This window comes from Carassius gibelio, chromosome A7, assembly GCF_023724105.1.
Source record: "Carassius gibelio isolate Cgi1373 ecotype wild population from Czech Republic chromosome A7, carGib1.2-hapl.c, whole genome shotgun sequence".
Classification (NCBI taxonomy): Eukaryota; Metazoa; Chordata; class Actinopteri; order Cypriniformes; family Cyprinidae; genus Carassius; species Carassius gibelio.
The window spans coordinates 31505128-31527332 of NC_068377.1; the positions used below are offsets into that span (position 1 = coordinate 31505128).

The window sequence follows — 22205 nt, forward strand, 5'->3', positions numbered from 1 at the left end:
TAGTAGTCAAAAATTCACAATTTATTCACAGTTGAAAAATAATATTTAATATCTGTATATTTTAAGGAAACTTTTTTTTTTTTTAATTTTTCTTTTAGGATACTTTGATGCATAGAAAGTTCAAAAGAACAGCATTTTTTTTTTAAATATAGATTTTTTTAAAAAAAATATTATAAAGATCTTTATTGTCACTTTTGATCAACGCACCCTTGCTAAATAAATTTTATTTACTTAAAAAAAAGAAAATATTATTTACTTTTCACAAACTTTTGAAAGTACATGTGAATTAGGTCAACCAACAGACATCTGGCTAAATTGACCAGATTATTTCACACAGCCTCAATAGGTCTTTATGACAGCGTAACTTTATACTTTTGTATAAAAAAAAAGAAAAAAAGTTTAAACCATCTTTTAAAAATTCTCTCTAACTTTTTGTTTTACATTAAGAAAAGCCAAACAAGTCTATGCATTAAAAAAGCTGGTATACAATGAAACCTGTTTAAAGATTTCTGACCATTCTTAAGGCTGGTTCACACGGCAGGATAATTAGGCCGATTTTAGCCCCGATTCACCCCTTCCGACAATCTTAGGATTCTCCGATTATCGTAAAATAATCTGATCAAATATTCCTGCCGTGTGTGGTGTGTTAAGACTGCTCTCCTCTGCTCGGAAGAATGTCGGGACCGCTCCGATCTCAAATCGGGGATATCCAACATGTTGGATTTATCTGGCCCGATTTCTTCTCGTGTGTGGTGTCCCCCGAGGACAAACAATCACGCAGCCTATGGACTGTGGCGTGTAGCCAATCAGAAAGCGAGGTGACGAGGCGGCGAGCAAGTACCGGGAAACAAAATCAAAACAGCCGGCCTATATAATATAACAAATATAACAAATACAAATAAAGTCGATGGGCATAACTACATCTACAACTGCAGTCCACCAGAGTACATGGAAACGAATATATGAACGTTTATTTCAACGGTTATTAATCTGTGTAGTACGTAACAACATTTCTATGAGATAAAACAACAATGTCATGATGTAGCAAGTATAGTCCATGCTCGCGTTGTCTCCACCCTTTTTGACCATCGCCTTTTCTTGTTTTTCTTTTGTTTTTTTTTTCGTTAAAAACAAAGCACAAACTATGGCCACTGCACCCTCTTCTTCCGCCATGATTGTTTACTCTGAAGTCACGTTTGATCTCGAGGGATTTTGCGAGATTTCCCGTCTGACCTGGGAATGCTCGGGAGTCAAATCGGTTCGTGTGTGATGTGTTGATTTTGCCGTGTGGCTGCACACCACACACTGAACGACCAAAACTGTTAGACCCGTGATTTTTTATCGCCGTTTGTGGGGTCTCTCAGGTTTGGAAAATCGGCCGACAATTTTAAAATCGTCCCGTGTGAACCAGGCCTTAGGTACTACATCTTTTGAAGACTGCAGGGGTGTATGGTGCTCTATAGTGGGGACTGAGATGATGTTGTGACTGAAATGGCCTTCAGAAGCGGAAAACTTACGTACAGCGCACTTCACATTTTAATTCTTCATAGTAGGTATCAATCCTAAATTTAGATTAAAAAAATATATAATAATTACATTTGAGGGCAGTGCATTTAGTTCTTTTGCAGGTGAGCTGGGGTGAACGCTAAAGGCAAGAGCTCTCTGAGACTGGTCTTCTTATAGGTTCCATCTGGCTTAGTGAGGTAAACATCCCATTCTGTGCCAAACTAAGACAACACAGAGTTGAAGAAGAAAAAAAAAAGAGCAAGTGAGAGGAAAATATTTTAAAAAGCTGAGATAAATGAAAAAAATTCTAAAGTAGTGACTGTCATTACATGTGATCAAATATATAGCCATACCTCCATTAATACCTGTCGACAAGCACCGCAGGGTCCCACAAAACTATCTTTGATATCACTGTTGGTGAGATGAAAAGGATTCTTTAACATACTGAAAATATATAATCTGTTTAGTAAGTCAGCCTGTATTGGGAATATATGATATACCATGTGACAGCTATGGCTGTAAATCTTCGGTAGCCTTCTGCGACCGCTCTCTGTATTGCAGTTCTCTCCGCACATACAGTAAGGCCATAGGAGGCATTCTCAACATTGCAGCCTAAAACAAATAAGTCATGAACACCCTGAGAGCATAAGATGATAAAATGCTGTAGAATCATGTTGGTTCAGTCAAATGAAATAAATAATCATGTGCATCGGCCTACCGGTGATAATGGCGCCCCCTGTCGTCAAAACGGCAGCACCGACTAGAAACCCGCTGTACGGACAGTAAGCCATTTCTCGTGCCTGCAAGCATTTTGCTACTAGTTCCGCAACTTATTCAGAAAAGTTAAGCTCGTGCATGACGAAACGACAAAAGAAACAACAGGAGAAAATAAAAAGGCGCATCAATATACAACTATACCACTGTTTTACTTAATGAAATATATCTTAAGACAAAACTAGCAATATACACACAACCCAGCAAGCCTTCATTGCTATTTTATCTCCTAAAAGTAACATGCACATGCCAAAACAAAGGCCTGTCAACTAGCAAACGTGCATTAAATTCAGGCTGCAAATCCGCATGCTTGTTTTACATGTATTGGATTAAATGTGCACCTACCGGCCATAACTAACCGTCTTGTTACCCTGGACTAGATATTTTCAAAATACACCGCAGTTTTATGAACAGTTGTTTTTACCTCGACAGAGATAACGACATTTTTTGGACGGGGGCTGTGACAGGACAAGTGACCTCGAGCAAGTGTTGTGGGCGGGGCAAAAACGACCCTAACAACCCTCTCAATTCATAAATACATGAAAAAAGAAATCGTATTTTTAAATAGTTTAGCACGCGTTTTAATTTTGATATTTACAACTGTTCTCTATGAAAAAATATATACTGACATATTAAAAAAAAAAAAAAAAATAGAAGAATTTCTATTTTTCTATTTCTACTTTTAACCCTCTGGCCCTCACATAAAAAAATGGATTTTAAATGCTTTCACTCTATTTTAATGTGAACAATTGCATTTACAAAAAAAAAAAATGTAAATAAATAAAGAGATAAAAAAATATGAATTCTAATGGAGAAAATAGCTAATTATAATTGTATAAATATTGCATAGTATCATAAAATTCCCTAAAAATCATATATAATAATAAAAAAATATTATTGAACAAAAATATATTACATTGATTTTCCTGAAGAAAAAAAAAGTAACATTTCAAGGCTTCGGTCACTTTTAACCGCGAAGAAGGTAAGTGTGACTCCCAAACGAAGATGGTCAGAGGGTTAAAAATGCATTTAATAAGATCACTCAGTATAAATAATACAGGGCATTTTCAGAGCATCACTGGAATTTATTGAGCATACTGCTCTATTGGTGAAGAAAGCATAGGTTTCAAAATGATATACAAACCAAAAAGACACAGTATGAACACACAAAGAAAGCCCAGATTGTTAATCCAAAATGCAAACAAATACAGGGTTCTCTGACAGTGGTCTCTGGTGGGAGCATAGTTGGGAGGATATATGGAGTAAATCCAGTAGGTACCTGAAAGAACAGAACGAGAACGCCATTGGTTTTAATTTCACTATTATTTATATATACATAAATAAGAATAAAGATGTTATATTGACACTTGGCTGACACTACCAGTAATGTAAATCTCTTTCCCTCACCAGCAAAGAACCAGCACACAATGAATATGAAGAGCATAAAGCTGAAGGCACTGCAGAACCGTGCCAGTAGACAGTCATCCAAAGTGTTCCTCAGGTACATGACCAACAGTAAAAGCAAACCAGTCACTCCAGCCACAGTCACATAGATGGAGAGGTTTGGCTGAACAGGGCACTCATGAAAATGACTTGCTCCTAGAAACATTAATCCAAACAGCCATATGTAAAAATATAAAATAAAAAAAGGCTTCTAGTGGTGCGATAAAGCTTCTCCTCTTCTTTGGTATTTGATATACACTTATTAATTAAAAGAAAGCATTTACAGCACTAATCATCTTTTCAATATTTTATACTGTAAACAAAAACTGCTCTTTACCTAATCCAGTAGCTGTTATTAAAATCATCCATGCAATCATGTTTATCATCACTGGAAAAAAAAAAAGAAGAGTTGTATTATTATTATTATTTTTTGGTTTATTGGTTATTGGGGAAATTATATATATATATATATATATATATATATATATATATATATATATATATATATATATATATATAGTATACACACACACACACACACACACACACACACACCATTTTAAAGCTTTCTTGATATTCTTACCAATTAAAGATTTTCTGGCAGCTGTCTCCGTAGTCTCCATCTTCAATAATTTCTTAAATAGTTCATAAGAATGTAATTTTTATATTAGAAAAATAAATAAAATAAAATAAAAATGGCCTCATAGGCTTTCAAATATGAGGAGATCTCTCCCGAAATTAGCTTTATTATGAAGATGTGAACAGAATATTGAAGTTAAAGCGGACAGAGCTGCTCGGAGTCAACCAGTATGTTTTCACAGCTCTGTGGTCAGCAGACTCAGCCAGTAGCTTTAAAACACTTCCTTTGGCAAAATGTTGAGAAACTGTTTTTGCAAACCCAAACTGAAGCATAGCAACCACCTTTTTGCCTCTATGTACATTTTTATTTATATATATAAAAAAATAGGTTAACAAAATTTGAGTAGTATGAATATTACACATTGCGGTGACAGTATATATTGGATTTATATTGATATTTTTCAAGTTGAGCTGTACATTATCTTCAAGTCTAGGCCTTGATTTTGAACTGGAGGTAAATATATAATTATACAGGTGATCTCAAAAAAGCTGATTTTCTGTAGCCCTGTACTAGAAAATAGGATATAATATCAAGGTCATGGATTTGATTCTTGGGGAACACACTGATCAAATGTATAATTAAATTGTGATTTAAATTAAATCATGCATATTCCAAAATATCTTATGCTTGTTGCTGAGAGTTTGAAGCCAATGACTGTGGCCTTTGGCAAGTATTCTTTACACAGATATAAACCACTGAACATCCACTACACAGCAGCAGGACAGCCAAACAGCCATAACAGACTGTATTCAACCAGAATGCAAAGAGGTAGAGAGTTTTGTTGCAGTAGTTCTGTCCATTTGTTGGGTCATAACTTGGAGGATGTACAGAATATATCCAGACACTGCCTGGAATACACAGAGAGAACTTTTTAGTGGAGTTAAATATTAATTTGATATCTGTGAAATTTAAACAACAAAATTAATATTCTTTTTTTATGTCCTTCTATATTTTACATTTATTTTTGCTAATATTTTCCAGTTTAATTTAAAGAGTAGTCCACCGATCGTCAAACAGCTTGTTACAATGTAGTTTAGGTAAATGGACAAAGTGTATAATTTTTCTAAGATATCTGCACAGAGATATTCATGTCAGCAAAAGTCTGCTGGACTTTTGTGAAAACTGCAGCTTTACTTCTGCATTTTTGTATTCCCTGCTCTTAAGCCTTATGGGTATTATGGGTGTTGAAGTTTTCCTACCTTTTAGCCACAGACATTTTCCCTCTGTGACACCAATTAAAAAAAGAAATTAAAGGCCAATTTTGCCAGTTTGTTAATTATGCCTTGGCATTATGGCACTAGACTACACATTTTATTTTTTAACCGCAGAGAATGTTTAACCTTCTTTCACATGCATTTCTACATTATTTTTCCTTTAAAATATCATCACCCCTCCTTCTGTAACTCCTGTTTGACAAATATGTGACCCTGGACCACAAAACTTAAGTGTCTTAAGTCTTAAGTGTCAATTTTTCTAAATTATCTTTCCATTGATGTATGGTTTGTAGGAATGGTCAACACGTGGCCGAGATACAACTATTTGAAAACCTGGAATCTGAGGGTGACAAAAAAAAAAAAAAAAAAAAAAAAAAAAATTAAATATCACTTTTAAAAGTTGTCCAAATTAAGTTCTCAGCAATGCATATTACAAATCAAAAATTAAGCTTAGATATATTTATGGTAGGAAACATACAAAACATTTTCATGGAACATAATAGCCTATTTGCTTAATATCCTAATGATTTTTGGCATTAAAAAAAATAAAAACATAAAAAAATTATTTTCAACATAAAATGTTTTTTTTTTTTGGCTATTGCTAAAAATATACCCCAGCGACTTAAGATTGGTTTTTTGGTCCAGGGCCACATATACTCACCTGTGATGAACCAGCAGACAACAAATAGGTAGAGTATAGCGCTGACGGAGATGATCAGGATAGACAACAGCAGCAACTCAAAGGCATCCTTTGCAAGTGTACCACACAATAAGCCCAGGCTTACTATCAGAACAAGCAAAACAAATACACCAAATACTATAAGGTAGACTGGGATGTAGGGCTGGACAGGACAGTCTCTCAGAAAGTAAGCCCCTAAAAAAAAAAAAAAAAACAAAGGCAGGTTTGGTTTACAAAGGCAATGTTCCTAGCACAGACAACAGTGAATAATGAGGTAAAAATGCAATTTACCAATTCCAATGGCAGCAATTATAACCCCCAGAACAACAACAGTCAGTAAAGCTGAAAAATAAACAGATTGCTCAGACAATAATAATGTTTACATACTTTGCCAAGTATACACTAAGATTAGAAACATTTGAGAGAGAGAGAGAGAGAGAGAGAGAGAGAGAGAGAGAGAGAGAGAGAGAGAGAGAGAGGTTATATTAGTTTAACAGATAAAAAGACATCATATTCTTACCAAACAGTGATGTTAAAAATGGTGATGGCTTTGAATCGTCCATTCTCAGAATATATGATAGTTGCTGAATATGAACTATTACTTTGTTTAAAAATAAGAAAATATAAGATATCATTAGACATTAAACTATGTTGATTATTAAAATGGAATACATGGCTCTAAGGATCATTAAAAGTCCCTCACTTCAGCGTTAATGTTGACAAAAGTTTACTCTTGCGTCTCCTGTCAGGCTTTAAACAGCATAACTGTGTTGTGTGTTCACCTCATAACATCAAGAATGGTGAAATTCTTCTCTATCTGTCTTACTGAAAGTAGCTAGGATTTCCAGTATTTCCTAACTTACAATAAACCCCTTGAGTCAAACCTAGCGTTATGTTACATCAGAGTGAAACTCGTTTCCGCGGTGAGCCACATGCTTTCCACTATGAAGCGGTCTTATTAAAGCGAAAGGAAACACTTCATTTCTAATTAGCCTCAACCAAAACCGTCAGTGAGATCTTGGTGTTATTGTAAAAGGACCTCAAGAGAAGTAACACACTAACGATGACATTAAATTGGCAGTAAAGACATTTACAATATTACAATACACTACCATTTCAAATAAGTGCTGTCCTTTTTAACCTTATATGCTTAAAAAAAAATCTACATCAGCATGTTAGAATCGCTCTAATTAACTGATTTCTTGCTTGAGCATTAAGTACTTCTTTAAAACCACTGAAAACCTTGTTGAAAACCTGGAAATGACCCCAGACTTTCAAACGAAAGTGTCTTCTGCTTTTCCAAATTGCGCAAAATTGTTTGCATGTGAAATCTTCTGCTTTCTCCTCAGTAGCCTTTATCTGAGAAATGACATTACCAGCCGGATATATGCATCTTGTATATAGCACAATATTGTCTTATATGACCCTGTAATATATTGTGCTAGGAAGTGGTTAGGAGAGATGAACGACAGACACATACTCTGCAAGCGTACTTGTTGTTACTGAGAACTCCCGCTCAATAACAGGCCATACACGTACATTCAGAAGGGGCGTGGTTTACATAAATCACACTCAGAAAAATCTATTACACTCCTTCCCCATTAGATTTGAACATCTTCCTTACAACCTAAACAGCTTGGAAACTACTTATGTATTTATTTCTTTACTGTAACAGAAAAAAAACAAATGGCTTCCAACCATTTAGATGAAAGTATTACAAAATAATATAACAAAATATATTACAACAGCTGTAATATATATATCTTAGGCTCAATGATTGGCATGGAACAGTCACCAACGGTAGGAAAATTCAATAGTCCTCTGTTATCATCAATGACACTTGAATTTGGGATCTCTAACACACCAGGCTTGGGGGATCCTTCTGCAGTGTTTCTGGGCAACATATGGTCCACATGGACAGTGTGCCTTCTCTGACCCTCCTACACGACATAACTTACAGGACCCTTTCGCTCAATCACTGTTGCACTCAACCATTTCTTCTGTCCTCCTCTGAAATTTCGGACACATACTGATTCTTCCTCCACAAAGGACCTTAGGACTCATCTTCCTAGATCATGTTGTTTCTTTTGTTCCAGCTGTTTTCCTTGAACCAACTTTGCTAGACCAGGCTTCAACATTGAAAAACGTGTTCGGATGTGACATTTTAGAAATAGCTCTGCCGGTGTTTTTCCAGTTACGGTATGAGGTGTAGACTGATACATTATCAAGAAATTGCCAATATATGCTTGAGTGAAAGCATCTTCTTACCATGTTTTTCACAAACATTTTTCAGAAGTGAGTGTTTAAGTATCTGAACAGATCTTTCTGCAGCACCATTTGAGGCCGGATGATAGGCAGGGACTTGTGTATGTTTTATTCCATTTCCCTTTAGGAAATCAGTGAACTCAGAAGACACAAGCTGTGGCCCATTATCGGAGACCACCTCCTCTGGTATCCCATATGCTGCAAACAATTCTCGCAGTGCATCGATGGTGAGTGAGGAGGTGACTGATGACATTGGCACCACCTCTAACCATTTTGAATGAGTGTCGATCACTACTAGAAAGAACCGCTTGTCTTTTTCTGCAAAATCAATGTGGATCCTATACCATGGCCTGTCAGGCCATCTCCAAGGATGAAGGGGTGCTCCTGCAGGTGAATTTTGAACTGCCAGACAGCAGCTACAGCTGCGCACTCTCTCTTCAATGCAGCCATCTAATCCTGGCCACCACAGGTAACTACGAGCGATGGCCTTCATACGGCAGATTCCTGGATGCTCATTGTGTAGCTCGTCCACTAGTCTTGAACAATATTCCCCACAACACACAGCCTTGGTCCTTCTGACAGCTCATGTTGGGCCAACCATTCACAGTATAATCCAATACTTTGCATAGTGTGGGAACTTTCCGTGTTGCTTGGGCTAGGTCCCTTGCAGACACTGGAAGATCATCCAACTGGGAAAAATAGAACACACTTCCTTCTTCCCCAGTACAATCTTTAACCACTGTTGGCTGTTTGGACATTGCGTCAGCATTCATGTGGTAAGCAGATTTCCGATATTCAATGTCATAATTATAAGCCAACAACACAAATGCCCATCACTGCATTCGAAGAGCTGCCAAAGTTGGTATTTCTGCCTTTGTTCAGAGAATCTTAAGCAGAGGCTTGTGGTCATTAGTTATTAGTGTGAACTTATGCCCATAAATATATTTACAGTATGGAACTTCCTTACCCCATAGATGATGGACAGGGCTTCACGTTCTATTTGAGCATACTTTTTCTCGGTTTCCATCAGCGTGCGAGACGTGAATGCTATGGGGCGCTCATCTCCATTGTCCATAATGTGCGAGATCACCGTGCCCACCCCATAAGGTGAGGCATCGCATGCTAATTTCAGAGGTCGATTGCCATCATAATGTACCGGCACTGTGCTACTGAGCAACAGCTGTTTTGCCTCCTCAAAAGCCATATCACAATCAGCAGTCCAACTCCACGGTTGCTTCTGTTTAAGCAGATTTTGTAAAGGCTGAAGTCCATTGGAGAGTTTTTGCAAGAAACGACCATAATAATTTAGGAGGCCCAAAAAAAGACCGTAATTCAGTGACATTATTTGGTTTTGGGGCGTTTACAATCGCTGCAACCTTTTCGTCAGTAGGATGAAGTCCCTCTTTATCGATGCGGTGCCCCAAATACTCAACACTGCTTTGCATGAACTGACATTTGGAATGTTTAACTCTGAGACCATACTTCTCCAGTCTGGTAAGCACTTCATCCAGTTTCTTGATATGGTCCTCTTTTGAGCTGGCAGTGACAAGGATGTCATCCAGGAGACAGGTGACATGTTCTAGCCCTTGAAGGATTTGATCCATGACGGCCTGGAAAATAGAAGGAGCACTGGCCACGCCATAACTCAAACGATGTTACTTGTACAAGCCCCGGTGGTATTTGTGGTAAGGTATTTCTCTGAGTGCTGATAAACATGCGCCAAGTCCAGTTTACTAGACAATGTTCCACCTGCCAGCTTATCAAACTTTATAGTCACCACAGCTGCAGATGGACTTATCACTTTTTGGCACAACTACGATTGGCGTGCTCCGTCACTTCTGTCAATTTTAGATACTATGACTGCTTTTTCCAGTCTATCCAGTTCCTTTTCCACCGCCTCTCGTAATGCATAAGGAAAAGGTCAAGCTTTCTGAAACATTGGTGTTGCATCGGGACGGACTCGGATAGTTGCTTTAAAATCTTTAATTGCACACGGTTTGTCAGAAAAACCTCTGTGTGTCGTCTCTAACATTGTTTTCACTGCTGGATCAGAGGCCACTTCAGCTTTCTCTACATTGAAAATATTGAGAACGGTATAACTGTGTTGCCATAGCTCATTACCATAAAGTTGCCTTTTGGGAGAATACGTTGGGGTAAATAGTGCCAGTGATTTCTAAGTAAAACAGAACATTTTATTGTTATGAACTGTAATGCTATATGAAAGCAATACAAATTCATTACAAAATTACAAATTTAAGGTTTATTCAGATATTGTCATCCTATTAAACTGTTGGAATAAGACATATTTTGTAGTTTTTGGGAAAACACAAAGTTAAATACACGATATATGATATTTGTGAATAATTTCTGGCAAAAAGGCTTTGGTAATATATGCCTGAAATACATAGAACGCTGTCTGTCAATTATGTAACATATAAGAATAAATTTAGATTAATTAAAGTTAAAATCCTATTGTGACTTAGGCGACTTAAAAACTTAATAAAACTTCTCTTTAATAACATAGTGTAAACTCAGAACTAAAATCAGTGTTAGCTAAATTAAACAAATGGCAGGTAAGTCAAACACTGATGAGGCATGTCCATCTCCTCACTTCTACAGATTATCCCATCGGTACGTAGGTCTAGGTGGTCTGGATTTGGCATACTACTTAACATCCCACTTGTCAATGCTTCAGGGGAATATAAACTAGGGTGTGGGTAGTTCTTGAGCACATCACCTTCAGGGATAACCCCTTCACTATTTTCTTTAAATGTGTGTGTGTGAGAGAGAGAATATGTTATCCTATGATTGATGATTACCTGTCCATCACTTTAGAGATGTTCTCTTATACCCTTTCTTTGTTACTTCTCCTATCTTTTTCTTGGCGAGCATGATTTCACTAAGTATAACATGTTCCTGGATCACCATCCTTGTGGATTCAGGAACAACATTCCAATCAACAAATCAGAAGTGAGATATAACTTTTCAAGAAATATCTGTTTTAAGTTTACAATCAGGATTAGGAGATTCTACTCACAGCTATCATTTCCCCCTATTTTTGGACTAAATTATGGGTAGGGTTAGGTTTAGGGGTAGAGATTGGGTTAGGTCTATGTTTTTGGACAATAATGTTGATCCAGGATCATCAGATGATGTTGATCCAGGAACATGTCTTACTTGGCAAAATCATGGCAACCCTTTTTCTTCTCAAGGTCATCCTGCAGATATTCATCTCCCATGCCATCTGACGTATGATTTTTCCCTGTTGCATCTCTTTCACTGCTCTGTCCAACTCCACAAGGGCCCCCAGGACAAATCACCCCACTCTCCCCTACCCACTTGGAAATGTTTGGCGACTGGCCTTGGCACGCACTACCACGCCCGGTTAAACTCGACAGTGGAAACACGGCTAATCACATATTTACAGTAATGCAGGTTACTCAGCTATCATCCATCTTCTATTTTTAGCGCCAATTATGTAGCCGTTTTCCTGTTTTATACCACTTACAATAATTGTATAACGACTTTATCATACTATTAGTTTAGACCTGTATTCTGAACAAGTTCACTTGCTATTCTTTTTCCTGTGTTCAGTAGCTAAAAAGAGCTGGTAGACAATTTATGGTTTGTAATGTAGTTCTGAACAATTATGTCCATTTGTTTTTGGTCTAGTCTAACCCAATCAACTAGGTGACTGGATTCTTATGCAAATAAAGCTCTGCGTGTGGTTTCTGTGTAAATGCATACACTTTTCTTAGTCCTCCATACTGGATGTAACCAACTGTAGGGTTTTCTTAATTCGGTCTCTGGTTATTTCTGTAAAGTTGAAAGGAATAACAAAGCATCTGAGTGGGTGGCCAAAATGTACTGCCTTAATTGTTACATGATTGCAATAGCACAGAGAACATTCGGTTTCAAAATGAGTATTAAGACTTAATTTTTATTGGAACCATACAAATATGTTACCAACACAAGTTATTTTAAGACAATTAAACATTAGATTAACACATTTCTACGTCATTAAAAAAAGCCACACACAAACCCAAAAACCCTGGTCATCAAGATCCATTAAGACGGCCCACAGAGTTTTTGCTAGTCCTTTGCCTTTCCACAAATGCAAGCACGGATACAAAGGGAGCACCCAATGAACAGGGCCACACCTAAAAGAATGTATGCCAGCGTGGTGGTCCAGAAAGCAAACAGGTAGAGGGTCTTATTGCAGTATGGACCTCTAGCCAGTGTTTGGTTGTAGTTAGGAGGATAAATGGAGTAAATCCACACACTGCCTGATTTAAAAAAAAAAAAAAAAAAGAAATTTACACATACAGACACAGCTTCACAAGCCACAGGATTTCAGAAGAATATCTGCTCTTGGTCTTTGTAATGGATTAACGAGATGTACAGAAGCTGTCGAAAACCTATGACATTAAATGACCTTTTCCTCCCACATATCTTACCACTGATCATCCAGCAGAACAAGAAGATAGAAACTAGTGCGTTCCACACTCTGGAGATACGGCCGAGCGTGGTTTGACCTCCCTCCACCTCAGTCTCCCTGGAGCAGGGCAGACAAGACAGCAAGGCCAGAAATACACTAAACACTCCACATACCAGCACGTACACTGGGATATAGTGCTGCTGAGTACAGTCTTTGAGATAAACTGCACCTGTAATGGTAGGGGACATAAGAGCACTTAATGGATCGTAAAAGCAGAGGAAATACTACAGTACATATTCACTGCAACGCACCTATTGCAATTTGAGCAATGGGAAGAGCCAGGAGTAGTAGTTTTTTAAGAACTGAAATAAAAGTCAGACAAAAAAAAAAGTTACTTGAGCCAATATACTTTGTTCATTAAAGTACGACAGTAACAATGGTTATGGTGTAAAACTCCCATACCAAGGCAAGTTATACTAGTTTTTGGAGGAGAGCTCATGTAATTCCACATTTGCTTTGGATCCATTGTGCCTATGCAAAACATACAACATCACAACCATAGAAACGCATGACTGATTCAAAAAGCATTCATTGTACTTTTATTACAGTACTGGAATGCAGCATGCAGAAGACTGAATATAACAGACTGACGCGTCAAAGACACTTTTTTTGCTGTCAAATATTTAACTTCATTACTGGAAGTATAAATTAGTGCTCAGAGAGTATTAAACTTAAACTTCAATGATTTAAGTTAGTCCAGAAAACTTAAACCACTAGCTTCATACTACTAAAGTATTGATCAATTTAACTTCGTATCCGCATTAGATTGTGCTATATAAATTTGTGAATAACAATACTCTTACAGATATGTCATAATAAAACTGCCTTAACATATGTTAATGCTTGCCTGTAGTTCTAGTCCTGGAAAGTCTTTGCACTACAGCAGTGATCCATAAAATCTAACTTGTGAGGTCCACTTTTCTTCAGAGTTTAGCTCTAACCCTAATCAAACACACCTGAGTTTGCTAATCAGTGTCTTCAATATCATTAGAAAATCACAGGTAGGATTGTTTGATTAGGGTTGGAGCTAAATTTTGCATGAAAATGGATCTCACGAGCCAGATTTGAGGATCACTGCTATGGGATCAGAAATAGCCTGAAATGATTCTTCATGGGTTATGGTCTCACTATTTAAGATGGTAGCGGTTAAAGTTTTTTTTTTTTTTTTTTTTGTGATGCATGTTTTTGACTGCAGATCAAGTACAGTGAATTTCTTAATTAGAATTTAGCAATAACAACATCTAAGCATCATTGTAATAACATAAAATCACCTGAGAAGCAAAACTGTTAGAACATATTTTAAAGAATGTTTTAAAAAAACATTTGCATTGAGTTTGATGAAAACCACCAAGAACCCTGTAATTAAGATCCATGAAGATGGGCCACAAAATGAGACAAAAAAAAAAAAAAGCCTATTGGCTATAATGCTATTTAGTTTTTTTTTTTTTTTTGTAACCCATCCCAGCCATTTGTCCCTGGTGTCCTTAGAGAGCTCTTTGGTCTTGCCCATAGTGGAGAGATTGGAGTCTAATTGATTGAATGTGTGGACAGGAGTCTTTTACACAAGTAATGAGTTCAGGACAGATCATACTGCAGCATCAATGATCAGATTTCTGACTGTCGCTGACTTAACTTGGTGTAGCTCTTGTGTTTATAGGAAAAAATAAACTTTTTGTTATGAGCATGCAGGGTGTAGCTCACTTAAAGGTATTATAACCATGCACTCTGCATTGTCTGAGTAAGATTTGGCACTGACGTGTTTGTGTCTGTGGATCAGCTGAGTGTAATTCCTATGTGATACTTGGTCCCTAATGAACAAATAATTGAAAGTATAGGATTTCCAGAATACTCAAATATCTAAATTAATAAACAATCAATATCTGTGATAAGCTTTTGATAGAAATATTGCCTAAATTGAATGATTTAGAACCTTCGACCAAGCCGCTGGATTCCGCATTTTGGGCCGGCGGGTGGATTCTTACATGAGATTAATTTTGAATCAACCCATGTTTAGTGATTACCCCAGTGCATCATAAATAAAATAATATATATACAGAGTGTGTATGTATGTATGTATGTATATATATATATATATATATATATATATATATATATATATATATACAGTACAGACCAAAAGTTTGGACACACCTTCTCATTCAAAGAGTTTTCTTTATTTTCATGACTATGAAAATTGTAGATTCACACTGAAGGCATCAAAACTATGAATCAACACATCTCGATTGGGTTCAGGTCCGGTGACTGTGGAGGCCAGGTCATCTGGCGCAGCACCCCATCACTCTCCTTCTTGGTCAAAAAGCCCTTGATGCCTTCAGTGTGACTCTGCAATTTTCATAGTCATGAAAATAAAGAAAACTCTTTGAATGAGAAGGTGTGTCCAAACTTTTGGTCTGTACTGTATGTATATATATATACCTATATGCACATGCTATTTATAAAATTATTTTTTATATCCTATTTCTGTTAAAGTGATGCTTTTGTCATACATCGTTAACAGCTGGCAGAATCTGTAAACTCTTGTTAAATTCAGCAGGATCAATGCACGCAAAGCTCCGGGTCCTTGGGCGTGTACTGAGAGACTTTGCAGCAGAACTCAAACCGGTCGACCATTGATGCCGTCGCCACTGCCGTCCACTCAGCACTCACACATCTGGACAAAAAGGACTCATATGTCAGAATGCTGATCATAGACTTCAGTTCGGCATTCAACACAATCATCCCTCAACAGCTCATTTACAAACTGGTCCATCACGTTCCTCTGACTATCAATGGTGCGACTGTGTAGAGAGTGAGCAGCACCAAGTTCCTGGGTGTGTATATCACAGAGGACCTCTACGAGACTGAAAACAAAACAGCACTGGCCAAGAAATCACAACAGTGTCTCTACTTCCTCCGCAAACTGAGAAGAGCCAGAGCCCCACCCCCCATCATGTACACCTTCCACAGACGCACCATCGAGAGCATCCTGTCGAGCTGCATCACTGTGTGATATGGCGCCTGCAACGCATATTTAGAGCAGCTGATAAGATCATTGGTGTCTCTCTCCCTTCACTCTAGCACATTTACGGAACCCATCTCACTCGCAAAGCCCTCTGCATTGCAGGTGATCCCACCCAACCGGTCAAATCCCACCTTCCTGAAGGACAGCTTCATCCACCAGGCTGTCAGGAAGCTGAACTCCCTCCTGAACTTGCCCCCTCCTTCCCCTTCCCCTACCCTACAAAGAATGAAGCATATTTGAAGAGCATGTTAAATTTGTGCGACTGAGTTAATTTTTTCATTTTCATTGTGTTTTTCTTCTTTTGTAATGGCATATTTTTGATAGTTTCTGAAAAAGTTACCTTCAGTTTTATAAAGTTTGGCTCATTATTATTGAAACAAATGTAATTCAATATTGTCCTGTAACCTTGAATTTAGCTTTAGTTTCAGGGATGATTGGGTAACGGTGTATTTTCAGACATGTAGTTTCCTTTGGAAAGGAAAAAGGTTTAGACATGCCCTGGAGAGGTTAATTTGTTAGGAGTCCCTTTGCACATAAAACATCTAAAATACATTAAGAGGGAAAGTTATGTTTAGAGGGGTTTGGGTCAGGGTTTAAGAGTGATTGGATACCTCTTGTTAAATTCAAATTCTAAGAAAAAAGTGTATGAGAGACAGTATGTGTGTGTGAGAAGGGACATGATTTAGGGGGACATTTTAGCTATTGGGGTTCTGGCAAGCCACAGGACAGGCCAAGGGCCAACTAAGTGTGCTGGTAAATGAGCCACCTATGAGTGTTTGTAAGTCTGCATTAGTACTTGTGTGTGTGTGTCTGGATCCAGGTTGTGTGCAATTATTGGACAGGCCAACATTAGCACTGCAGTCTTGACTTAGCTCACAGAGGGAAACACACTAAATGAATCAGAGTTTAGCAAACAAAAAACACCCAACACAGATTACTACTTATATTTATTGATATAAAATAAAATAAATAAAATTTATTATATAATATAAATATAATATGATATATACAAGTGTCAGTATTTATATTATATTATATGATTATAAAAGTAATAGTTCACCTTGACTTCCATAGCATGGAAAAAAAACACTATGCAAGTCAATGGTGACTAGCAACTGAAGGTGAGAAAATATTTTTTAAATCATCTAATTAATAATAAATAAATGAAAAAAAGCAATTTCAGTAATAAAATTAATGTTAATATTTTATAGTATAGTTATTCATATGATATTTTATATTACTATTTTGTGGACCATGCTTGTAGCACATACTGTTCAGTCTTGATTCTGGCTCATTTGTCTATGCAGATTTGCACCACAGGTTGTTCTGGTTAGTCAGATAACAATGATGCACTGCAATTTTCAAAATCTGTCACAGATCATCAGTTGGACTGAGATCAGGGTTGTGACTGGCCCATTGCTGAACATTCCCCTTTTTGTTCTCAAACCATTTCGATGTAAATTTGAGCCATTTTGAGCATTTGGGATCATTCTCAAGGTAAAATCTGCTCCACTCATTCCAACTTCTATTAAACAAAATGCCTTCAAAATGCCTGATCTCTGGTGATTAGCCCCAGCAGCATCTATCCTGAATCAGCATAGGAATTTTTTCTTTATTTTTAATGAGTGCAAGGCTTGACTTACACATATGTCTTTAAATTATGACTAAAAAACAACTTGACCAGAAAATTCTTTGGGCACATTTTCACCTCAGTACCAGAATAATTATGCTTGACAGTGGAGTTGTCAGGAAATGGTAGTTATTTTAATGATTCACATATGGAGGGCAATTGTAAGGCAATTGTGTCCTTGTTAGAGCAATTGTTTTTCATCTGTCTAACCCTAGGACTTCTACAACAGGACTTAATGTTTTTGCAAACACCTTATTTCAAAATATCTACAAACTAGAAACAATGCCACATAAAAAAAACTAAATTCTCAAACATATACATATCATTAAAGAACCTAATTTTATCAAGTATGTAAGAAAACTGTTGAAAGGGCTGAATACTTTTGCAGTGCAACATAAAATCCATATAAACATGTTGCTATGAAGCCATAGAGTCACAAAACTATTTAAGCTCTTCCTCCAAACCATATAGCATATACAATTACAATACAATACAATAAAATCTTTTTTGTCTACCTGCATGAGGACTGCCGTATGTTTGAGAATGCAACTTCATCCGTCCATTCAGTCTAGCTAACAAACGTGTGTGTGCACACATCCTCACATAAAACACACTATTAGGTTCCAGTGAAGCAAAGGGTTTCTATTAAGACACACAACAGCCAAGAAGTGCCATTGCCCAACCCATTCTCACTCCAAAGGCGTCAAAAACCGAAGCATGGTCAAGCGCCCCTAGCGTCACTTTTATGACGCCAAATGTGCCTCTCGGCGTCGACTATCGAAGCACTACGACCTTCATTGCTTTCAATGGGAAACTTTTGGCGTCAGAATTCGACACGAGGACATGAGATGTTTATCGCTATGAAATCACGTTCAAGAAGTCTCATTCAGCACACATCGCGCGATACTTGCTATCAGTTCCACAGTTTGGGTGAGTAGTCGTATATACGCTCTTTTAATGCCTTTTATCAAATGTATTCTGTCTTCTTTATTAATCAGATTAGTGCCATATGTTTAATCGCTGTATTATATCGGTCATCCGCGGCTGTCTTTGAGTTTCATTGCGTTTAAATAAATGAACACAGCTGCTAATTAGTGTGATTAAACTCTATCTGTCACGTGACGTGCCATAGACCTTCAATCCGTTTTATATTATTATTAATTTCAGGATCAATGATGTAAGTTGTATTTGTAGTAAAATCATGGTAATCACGACACAATAATAAATGAAATGTGAAGTTAAAACACAGTAAATGGGACATTAGTAACTGTAACTGTAGTTTCACTATGATATATTAATAATCAATACAACAATACAATAATCACCAAACCAGCTATGTTTGTATCACTGTAATGCTAGTGTTTTTATGTGCTTTTATATGACAGATATCACAGTAATCATGTGTTCTGTACCATGCTTTTAATACCTTTTAATGTGAATCCAAAAAAAAAAAAATCAAATTAAAAATAAATAATAAAACATGTATTTTTCCATCTTGCAGTTCATTCATATCAGTTTATATATATATATATATATATATATATATATATATATATATATATTTTTTTTTTTTTTAATATATATATATATATATATATATATATATATATTTTATATATATATATATATATATATATATATTTTATATATATATATATATATATATTTATTTTCATATATATATGTATATATATATATATATATATATATATATATATATATATATATATAAATATTTTGCTCACAGATCATTATTAACATTCTGTATATAATTCAATTTTATTTTCTCTCCCCTTTTTTATTATTTATATTTTTAGCTGAAAAGACGTAAAGGCAGTCAGCCCAGTGGTGTTTCTGGAGAGGGATTCCTTCAGAAATGGAGAAGACAGAAAGCTGCGGAGGCAGATATTTGCAGCAGTAAGTCTGTGATAGTTTGTCTCTTTTATCAAAAATTCCTGCTGTTATAATTTGTACAGCCTTTGTTGTTTCTTAAACTGTTGCACTGTCCAAATACCCACACTTGCCATCTTTTCACTTGACCACTTGATTACTTATTTGACGTCTTTCCTGTATTTGGCCTAGTGTTCGAGTGAGCATGATAACCACAAGTGTGTGTCAAACTTTTCATGACCTGATGACTGTGTTTCCCAATCCTGATCCTGGAGAACCCCAGCACTGCACGGTTTTGGCGTCTCTCTTATCTGCCTTGGAGTCTTCACTGATGAGCTGATGAGTTGAATCAGGTGTGTTTGATCAGGGAGACATCTCAAATGTGCAGTGTTGGGGTTCTCCAGGACCAGGATTGGGAGCCACTGCCTTATGGGACACTTATGTGTTTAAAGAGATTTTTAATATCTAATTATCAATATTTCACATACTGTACTAAACACATCACAGTCTTAATAATCCAGTTTAACACTTGTATGATATTGTACAAGCCCCAGGACGGTCTCATCTGACACTATCAAAAGAATTCATATGACTATAGCTTGTTATTAATTACTTGCTTTCAATAATGGATTCATTTAACATTTAAGTTTACAGCATCTTTACAGAGGCTGCTTTTATGGTCTTAACAAAACACAGTGTAATGTATAAGTTGAATGTAATGTAATATTTCTGTTTTACAGGATTGTTTGAGGATAACACTGCAGTTCTCCATCATGCACAAGGACTCACCTCGTTAACTCTTTATCCCCCACACACACAGATATGGTCCCTGGATCAGTGATTAGACTTTGCAGTGGTTAGATTTTTGCAGAAGATGTAACTTTGTTTTATTTATAAGCTCATAATGAATACATTACAGAACCAGTGATGAAAACAATAGTTAAAAATAGTATTTTTCGTATTGATAAAGCATTTTGTTCTCTTTTTCAAGCTTCATACAGTGAACTTTTTAGACTTTAATTAAGAGTTTTAGTAAAGGAGATATTCATACACAGTCATCCCCTAGCTCCAGTCATGAAGTGAATTCATGATGTTATTGTCAAAGCTAGCAGGTGTTTGTTTTCCTGAACACTTTCTCTGTCTTCCATTGTTCAGACAATCAGTGTTTATTTTATGCTGTGCTGATTGAGTTTTATAGATGATATTGCACACTTGACATTTATGTCTTCATGGTGTTTTTTGTGAGTTTGAAACATTTACATTGTGTTGTATAACATTTTGGTCAATTTAATTTTTTTAATAAAATTGATCTTTTTCCAGTGTTCTCTGAAAGACATACTGTATTTACTGTTTTGTTTTTTAATAAAAGCATTTTCATTTGCATACTGAAAATAGTTAATGTTTACAACATAACTGCCTTTTTATTCTTTATGGTGGCAAAAACGAGCTTGGTGACAGAGGATGCAGTGTAGTAATTTGGGCATGTTGTCTTTAAATGAGTTTGACATATCAATAAATAATGGAAGATCCTTACAAAAATATGCATGTTTATTATGCTTTATGTATTTATTTGTTCATTCATTCATTCATTAATTTATCATTTCTGTTTTTATTCCTAGAGTTCAAATGGTAGAGAATGGTAAATCACAGAAACACAAATGTGAACAATTTTAACTTTAAAACACAATGTAATATACAATGTAAATTTTAGAAGCACGTCATTTGATTAGTAAATATATTTGTCTTTGGTCAAAAAAAAAAATATACAAATCTTAAAAATGTGTCTTATATTTAATGAGAGGAATCTATCTGTTGTATACAACTGCGACTGCTGGGCATGTGCACATCAATATTGCCGAATTTTTGTCAAGCTGAACAACGGAGGAAGGTGAAGACGTTAATAAAACAGAATCTAATAAGTAGCAAGCTTAATCTATTGTTAACCGAATCTATCCCTTCAGCCGAAAAACGAAAGACATCTGTCATACATGGATAAGGAAGTGTGACGCTGCTGCTCAGCTTAGATGTCATTGGCTATGACTTTTCAGGACAGTCTGTGGTTGGACTATCTTTTAACCCATATTAAACAGCGCATCATGTTAAAAAGTATGTTTTGCTCCTATCATCACATTAGTAATATATTAAGTCAACAATGAAGTGTTGCTATCTTGAGAAAAATGACATCTTTAGCGAGATCCTAATCCTAACCCTAAGCATAACTTCAATGAACTACAAAAAACAGCCCCCTAGTGTTGCCTTTCTATAGATAGAACGACGGAGGCTTGTGGGTAATGTAGTTTAAAACTTTTTATTAACGAAACTAAATAAATTATTTATTTTAAGGTAAACTGGATATCTAAATATGTTTATTGTGCAAACATCTGTGATATATTTGAGAGGCAGGCTGAAATGTGGTATTTTACAGTGAGCAATATTTAAAATGCTTTTATGCCAGCTTTCCACTTATTTCTGAAAACTGAGCTCAACATTATTTTATCAGCATAGCATAAGTAATAATCCTGCCCATTTTCTCTTTGATATGTTAATTGGACTCTGATTTACAGCCATTTGAAATGCACAGTTTTGGGCTCTTCCGGGGGGTGCTACTGGGCCCCTGGGGGTAGCAGGGCAGTAAAACCTACAT

At 36.3% G+C, this 22205-nt stretch overlaps 2 protein-coding genes and 1 long non-coding RNA gene across 4 annotated transcripts; 1 reads left to right on the plus strand and 2 right to left on the minus strand.

The window, feature by feature from the left end:
* Positions 1-1518: 1518 nt before the first annotated feature.
* Positions 1519-7250, minus strand: LOC128017210 (cytidine deaminase). Its single transcript, XM_052602481.1, has 11 exons — positions 6777-7250; positions 6548-6598; positions 6239-6451; positions 4307-5211; positions 4061-4111; positions 3688-3879; positions 2626-3559; positions 2225-2335; positions 2007-2118; positions 1860-1917; positions 1519-1727 (listed from the first exon to the last, which is right to left on the minus strand). The coding sequence occupies exons 7-11, from the start codon at positions 2630-2632 to the stop codon at positions 1614-1616; spliced, it is 402 nt and encodes a 133-aa protein (XP_052458441.1). The 5' UTR covers positions 2633-3559; positions 3688-3879; positions 4061-4111; positions 4307-5211; positions 6239-6451; positions 6548-6598; positions 6777-7250; the 3' UTR covers positions 1519-1613.
* A 5191-nt stretch (positions 7251-12441) lies between these two features.
* On the minus strand, positions 12442-18359 carry LOC128017212 (transmembrane protein 272). 2 transcript variants are annotated; one of them, XM_052602483.1, is made up of 4 exons: positions 18187-18359; positions 13271-13321; positions 12979-13188; positions 12442-12807 (listed from the first exon to the last, which is right to left on the minus strand). In XM_052602483.1, the coding sequence occupies exons 1-4, from the start codon at positions 18266-18268 to the stop codon at positions 12614-12616; spliced, it is 537 nt and encodes a 178-aa protein (XP_052458443.1). In that variant the 5' UTR covers positions 18269-18359; the 3' UTR covers positions 12442-12613. The 2 variants fall into 2 exon arrangements, with proteins under 2 accessions (XP_052458443.1, XP_052458442.1); XM_052602482.1 differs by lacking the exon at positions 18187-18359 and adding an exon at positions 13422-13513.
* LOC128017213 (uncharacterized) lies at positions 18354-20749 on the plus strand. The gene is made up of 3 exons (XR_008184380.1): positions 18354-18601; positions 19489-19588; positions 20302-20749. It is a non-coding gene; the product is annotated as an uncharacterized LOC128017213 (long non-coding RNA).
* The last annotated feature ends 1456 nt before the right edge of the window (positions 20750-22205 follow it).